Source organism: Hylobates moloch, unplaced genomic scaffold (genome assembly GCF_009828535.3).
Source record: "Hylobates moloch isolate HMO894 unplaced genomic scaffold, HMol_V3 SCAFFOLD_16, whole genome shotgun sequence".
Classification (NCBI taxonomy): domain Eukaryota; kingdom Metazoa; phylum Chordata; class Mammalia; order Primates; family Hylobatidae; genus Hylobates; species Hylobates moloch.
Window position 1 is genome coordinate 44,706,748 of NW_026652291.1, and position 6,000 is coordinate 44,712,747.

The window sequence follows — 6,000 nt, forward strand, 5'->3', positions numbered from 1 at the left end:
ATTTAGAGGAAATACTGAGAATAGAAGAACATATTTAACAATATCACAGAGATGCAATAAGCAAAATTCAGACTCTTCAGGATAAACTATCCAGTAACATCACTAAATGAGAGAGAAATAGGAGAATAGAAAAAAAAAAAAGGGAAAAAAAGAAAGAGAAAGTTGTTAAGTAACTATCACAAAACATTGCCTTTATATATCAAGATGGTAGGTACTTGATTTTGCTTATCTTTGTACTTTGCGTCTTGTGCGTGATGAAAAACGTAGATTTAGCATGTAAAATTTCCAGAGACAGGAAACCATTTTGCCAAGAATGGTTGGGATAGAAATTATTATTATTTTCTTTAAGATGGAGTCTTGCTCTGTAGCCTAGGCTGGAGTGCAGTGGTGTGATCTCGGCTCACTGCAACCTCTGCCTCCCAGGTTCAAGTGATTCTCCTGCCTTAGCCTCCCAAGTACCTGGGATTACAGGCCCATGCCACCACACCCAGCTAATTTTTGTATTTTTAGTAGAGACAGGGTTTCACTATGTTGGCCAGGATGGTCTTGAACTCCTGACCTCAGGTGATCCACCCGCCTCAGCCTCCCAAAGTGCTGAGATTACAGGTGTAAGCCACTGCACCCAGACAGAAATTAAATTATTAAAGGCTGTAGTTAAATGAGAATTGGATACCACTGCCTCCATCTAATTCTATATGCCTTCAGAATGGAAGGCCCATTTCTTGAAATAGGTGGCCTGATAAAGAAAAAAAATTACTATTTTCTGTAATTGAGACAATGTTCATCCTTGAACAGAAAAAATTAAAAAAAGAACATGAAATCCAATCTTCTTCTATATGCATACAATCAATTCATTTGTGCATTTGCTAGATTAAATTGATAAGTAGGGAAATATGCTTCTTCAATTGCTAGCAGCTAAGAGAGAAAGGTATTTAATAATGTTTCACCTCTTTTCTCTCCTCTCTGCTCCTGTATTTTCTCCCATAAGTAAAACTCCTAGTTAATTTTTCCATAACCCTATAGTTCCTCTTTTATGAAGCACTACTCCTACTCACTTTATCACTTGCCTCCAAAAAGTCTTTGCTACTTGAGGACATGAAAAAAAAATAATAAGTTAATAAAATCCTGTGGAAGCCAGCCTTCAAGATAGCCCAATGATATTCACACTCTTGGTATTCACACTCTTGTGTGTACTCTCCCACATTATAACACTACAAAACACCAGAGGTGATGGTATATCACTTCTATCATTAGGTTTTAAAAGGCTCTGCAGCTTCCAGTTCCCTTCCTCCCTCCCTTTCTCTCTTCTCCCCTCCATCTCCCCAATCTTCCTCACCTCTGCTCATATCACTAGTTCTGGGAGAAGCCACGTCATAAGTAGCCCTATGGAAGAGTCCATGGGGAGGAACTGAAGCCTCCTGACAAGAGCCACATGAGTGACCTTGGAAACAGATACTCCAGGCCCAGGCAAATATAGACTGCAGTCCTAGCCAACAACTTGACTACAACATCATAAGACTGAGCCAGAATCATTCAGCAAAATAATACCTGCTCCTCTCAGACTAACAGGCATATTATAAAAATGCCTGTATTCAATCCCATGAAATATATGCCATAAAAACTCAACAAACTATCAAAAAATTTTTCATTAAGAGCCAAAATGAGGCTGGGCACGGTGGCTCACGCCTGTAATCTCAGCACTTTGGGAGGCCAAGGCAGGTGGATCACCTGAGGTGGGGAGTTCAAGACCAGCCTGACCAACATGGAGAAATCCTATCTCTACTAAAACTACAAAATTAGCCAGACGTAGTAGTGCATGTCTGTAATCCCAGCTACTCAGAAGGCTGAGACAGGAGAACTGCTTGAACCCGGGAGGCGGAGGTTGCGGTGAGCTATCACGCCATTGCACTCCAGCCTGGGCAACAAGAGCAAAACTCCATCTCAGGCCGGGTGTGGTGGCTCACACCTGTAATCCCAGCACTTTGGGAGGATCAAGGCGGCTGGATCACGAAGTCAGTAGTTCGAGACCAGCCTGGCCAACATAGTGAAACCCCGTCTCTACTAAAAATACAAAAATTAGCCGGGCATGGTGGCATGCGACTGCAGTCCCAGCTACTCAGGAGTCTGAGGCAGGAGAATCACTTGAACCTGGGAGGTGGAGGTTGCAGTGAGCTGAGATCATGCCACTGCATTCCAGCTTGGGTGACAGAGCAAGACTTCGTCTCGAAAAAAAAAAATCCAAGATGTTTTTCTTTATCAGAAAAGCATCTGATAAGATGCTTTTAAACATCTTTTAAAATGCAAGATTTTAAAAAATAATATTAGCCAACATAGGCAAAGTTGTGTGGCAACAGGAATCTCCATACAGTTGTTGGGAACATAATTGACAAGATCTTTTTTTTTTTTTTTAAGATAGGGTTTCCCTATGTTGTCCAAGTTGGTCTCGAATCTTCCCTCCTCAGCCTCCCAAGTAGCTAGGATTACAGGTAGGCACAACCATGCCTGTCTTGACATAATCTTTTTTGAGAACAACTGGGCCATATTTATCAAATTTAAAAGCCACAAACTCTGACCCAACAATTCCACTACTGGACATTACCTTGTGATTTTTACCTGTTATATCTTATGATATACTGGCCTAAGTGCTCAAAGACATATATGTACATATATATGCATATTTATGGATGCTTACTCCAAGGAAAAACTGGATAAACAAATATTAATTTTAAAAACTGGGGTAAATAAATTATATTTGAACAATGGACTACTATCAAATTGTTAAAAGAGGAAAACATATGCATATTGATCTAGAGAGATTATCCAATGTACATAATGAAAAAAGCAAGGAAATATATACATATATACACACATATATATGTTTATGCTATATTCCTTTTTATGCTAAAGGAAGAAAAAGTTTTCTGCCCAAACACATCCATGTTTGTATATGCATAGAAAATATCTGAAAATATACACAAACAACCTAAAAGTTGTCACCTCTGGAGAAGTGAATCACAAAAATTTTTACCTTTCACTTAATAACTTACGTTGCTTTTATTATTAATAGCTTACATAATTTTAAATTTTTAAAATGATTGCCAAAAAAATCAGTGAGTTCTCTCCTCCATTCAGAAACAGCAGTGTGTTAGCCTAGATTAAAGTACTTCTTTAAAAGGATGATTAATTAGACAACATGCTAAAGAGTTCCTATTAAGAAAATTACAACAGAGTCCTTATAATTAAAGCTGTATTTTCACATTTTATAGTGTACTGAAATCATTTAAAGCTAATCATTATTGTGCAAGTATTTCATAGCAGGCCAAGTAAGTCCTGTTTTAATTTTATTTCTGCTTATCACCCATGCCACACAAAGAATAATAATAAAATAGCCAATATATAGTAAACAAATATTATGTGACAAAAACTCTATTAAATACCTCTAAATATTTTGCATATATTATTTAATACTTAAGGACCGTGATACAAGCAGCACTATTTTCTCTATTGTACCAACAAGAAGAATGACTAACAGAGTTAGTCATTTGCCTAAGGCCACAGAGCTGGTAAAGAGTAAAGAATGTGAAATCAGACAGGCTCATTCCAAAGTTTGTTCTCTCAGCCAATACGCTACAGCTTTTCACTCATTTTGTTCACATTTCAAGTCAAAAAAGGACTGTAAAATGTAGCATGTTATCTAACAGGTTAGCAAATTAACCACATTAAATGCAACACCAGAATGAGTTAGACAAAAGTCTTAACTCTTAGACCTTAACAAAAAGGGCTGAGGATACAACAAAAGCAATTTCAATTAAAATAAATATTTTATAATTGCCTAATTAAAATGCCATTTATGTTACTGAAATCGTATAATCTTCCCTGAATGGCTAATTGCTGCTAGGCCAGAAAATTACATTTAGCATCCTTCTGGTAAATTACATTTAGTTAGCATCCTTCCCAAAAAAAAAACACTCTTTCCTATTCCACCATAACAAACCTGATTAAGAAAAATGGAGAGAAATTGAACGAAATCTCTCTAAAAACAGTCTATCTACAGTGTTTTTCCATGTAGAATTCCCTTTTCCATGCATTCATCTTGATTACTTTTACCTTACTTCTAATCTTAAATCATTCAATCATAGCTCTACTATACTTCTTTGCAGAGTAAAGCAAAGGAAAATAAAGATCAATTAGAAAAGTTAAGTAAGGTAATAAATCCCATATAATAATTATAGCTACAGCTAATCATGCAATTTATGCTTACCTAAAGACCCTGTCATTGCTCTACATTTTTGTCAGCACTTGGGGGGTTGGGAGGAGACCTTGTCTACACATTGTAGATTATCCATTATTTTTTGCCTCCAATAAACCTGAAAGAAACTACAGGAATATATGCTCACCATTATATGCCACCTTTTTATCCCAAAGTGCTTTCTAGAACCACCTTCACTAAACCACATCTGACAAGAAATCTGGCAAAAAACACTTTGACCAATCCCTGTTTCAAAATACACAAACTCAACCTCCCTCCTTCTGCCCCCTTCCCCTGAAAATGGGCGTTCTAAAGTCAGACTTCCTGGGTTCCAATTCTCTCAAGGCCCACTTAATAAGGGATCTTGAGCAGTCTCGATTTCCTTCCCTGTGAAATGGAAATACCAGTACCTACTTCAGGGGACTGTTGTAGGAATGAACTGAGATAATTCATGGTAAGGCGCTTAGAACACTGTCTGGCACAAAATGTGCACTCAAATGCCAGCCATTATTATGTCTTCAAAATTAACTACCTAGAGTCTGGGTTTTCTTCATTTTATTGATGGAAGTCTAACCGAACTCCATCAGGACAAGTGGGCATACACACAGGGTTTTTTAATTAACTCATACAATAAATAGCAGCAGTATACACTCAAGCAAATTTTAAGTTTTCATAGCACTTTCGCACTTTTTCAATAAAAACATTTCATATGAAATAAACACTCCAATCCCCGACGCTTTTAATCAGCGATGTCCAGAGCCCAGTAAACAACACAAAGCCTGGAAATACAGTCGGGATACTCATTGGCTATGGAAGGGGGAACCTGACAAACTGCTGGATGCCACACTGAGAACCCGCAGTTCAAAGCAGGCCAGAGCCGCTCGGGGCTAGCCATTTAAAGTCATTACAGTCCATTTAAAGTCACAACGCCTTCTTTTCCCATTTTCCTCCCCAGTGTTGAAACTAACAACGCCCTTTGCTCCCAAGACGAGGCCTAGCATCTCCCGACTCTCTCCTCCCACCCAGCGCGTCTCTCCCCCAGGGAATCCACTGCCGCCCAACTCACAGAGTGTGTCCGCACACATTCACCATCAGCTTCAAGGAGGGGTTCCGATATTTGGTGGTCTTACACCGAGGGCAACCCTGATCGTCCATGGCTGTTTCCCTCCTACAGACTCTCCCAGGCGCCTGCTTCAGCCAGAGCCACCCACAAGCCCCCTCAGACGCGACCAAGCAGGTTCCTACCAACAGGCGCTTGGCAGAGACGGTCCGTTCGCGAAAGAGCACCGGCAAAGGGCGAGGCGCTGCAACACAAACGTTCCGGCAGTCAGTTCCCCGGTCTTGCATCTAGGGCTTGGTCTTAGCCTTCCATAAAGCAACTTAATACCTTGAATTTGACAGGGCAACTTTTAAAATGGCAATATACAAAGCCTTATCTCCACGCACCCAGTTGCATTTTTCAAGGTACTGTGTCACAATTAGGAAGATAAATTCCATCTTGTTCTGTCTGGAAACATTCCCATGATTTCAAAGATTTATGGGCGGTGTACTTACTTTCTTTTGGACCATTTAATAGCCTGTGCTTTATACTTCTTTATAATTGCACAGTCATGTTAGCTCAGCTGATAATATGCATTCGCAGATACAAAATATGAGAAAGCTATCTACTCCCCCATCAGACAGTATTTATTTCCCCAAATACCTAGGAAAAAATCATATAAGAATACATACAGAAAAATTTAGTTCAGCAA

At 39.1% G+C, this 6,000-nt stretch overlaps 1 protein-coding gene across 2 annotated transcripts in view; it reads right to left on the bottom strand.

Annotated features, from left to right (window-relative positions):
* The window catches only part of MNAT1 (MNAT1 component of CDK activating kinase), a 235,133-nt gene extending 229,625 nt beyond the window's left edge, over positions 1-5,508 (bottom strand). For both annotated transcript variants that reach the window (XM_032134753.2, XM_058429795.1), the window contains exon 1: positions 5,316-5,508. In XM_032134753.2, the coding sequence (XP_031990644.1) occupies positions 5,316-5,404 (89 nt within the window). In that variant the 5' untranslated portion in view covers positions 5,405-5,508. The remainder of the gene's footprint in view (positions 1-5,315) is intronic.
* Positions 5,509-6,000: the final 492 nt, after the last annotated feature.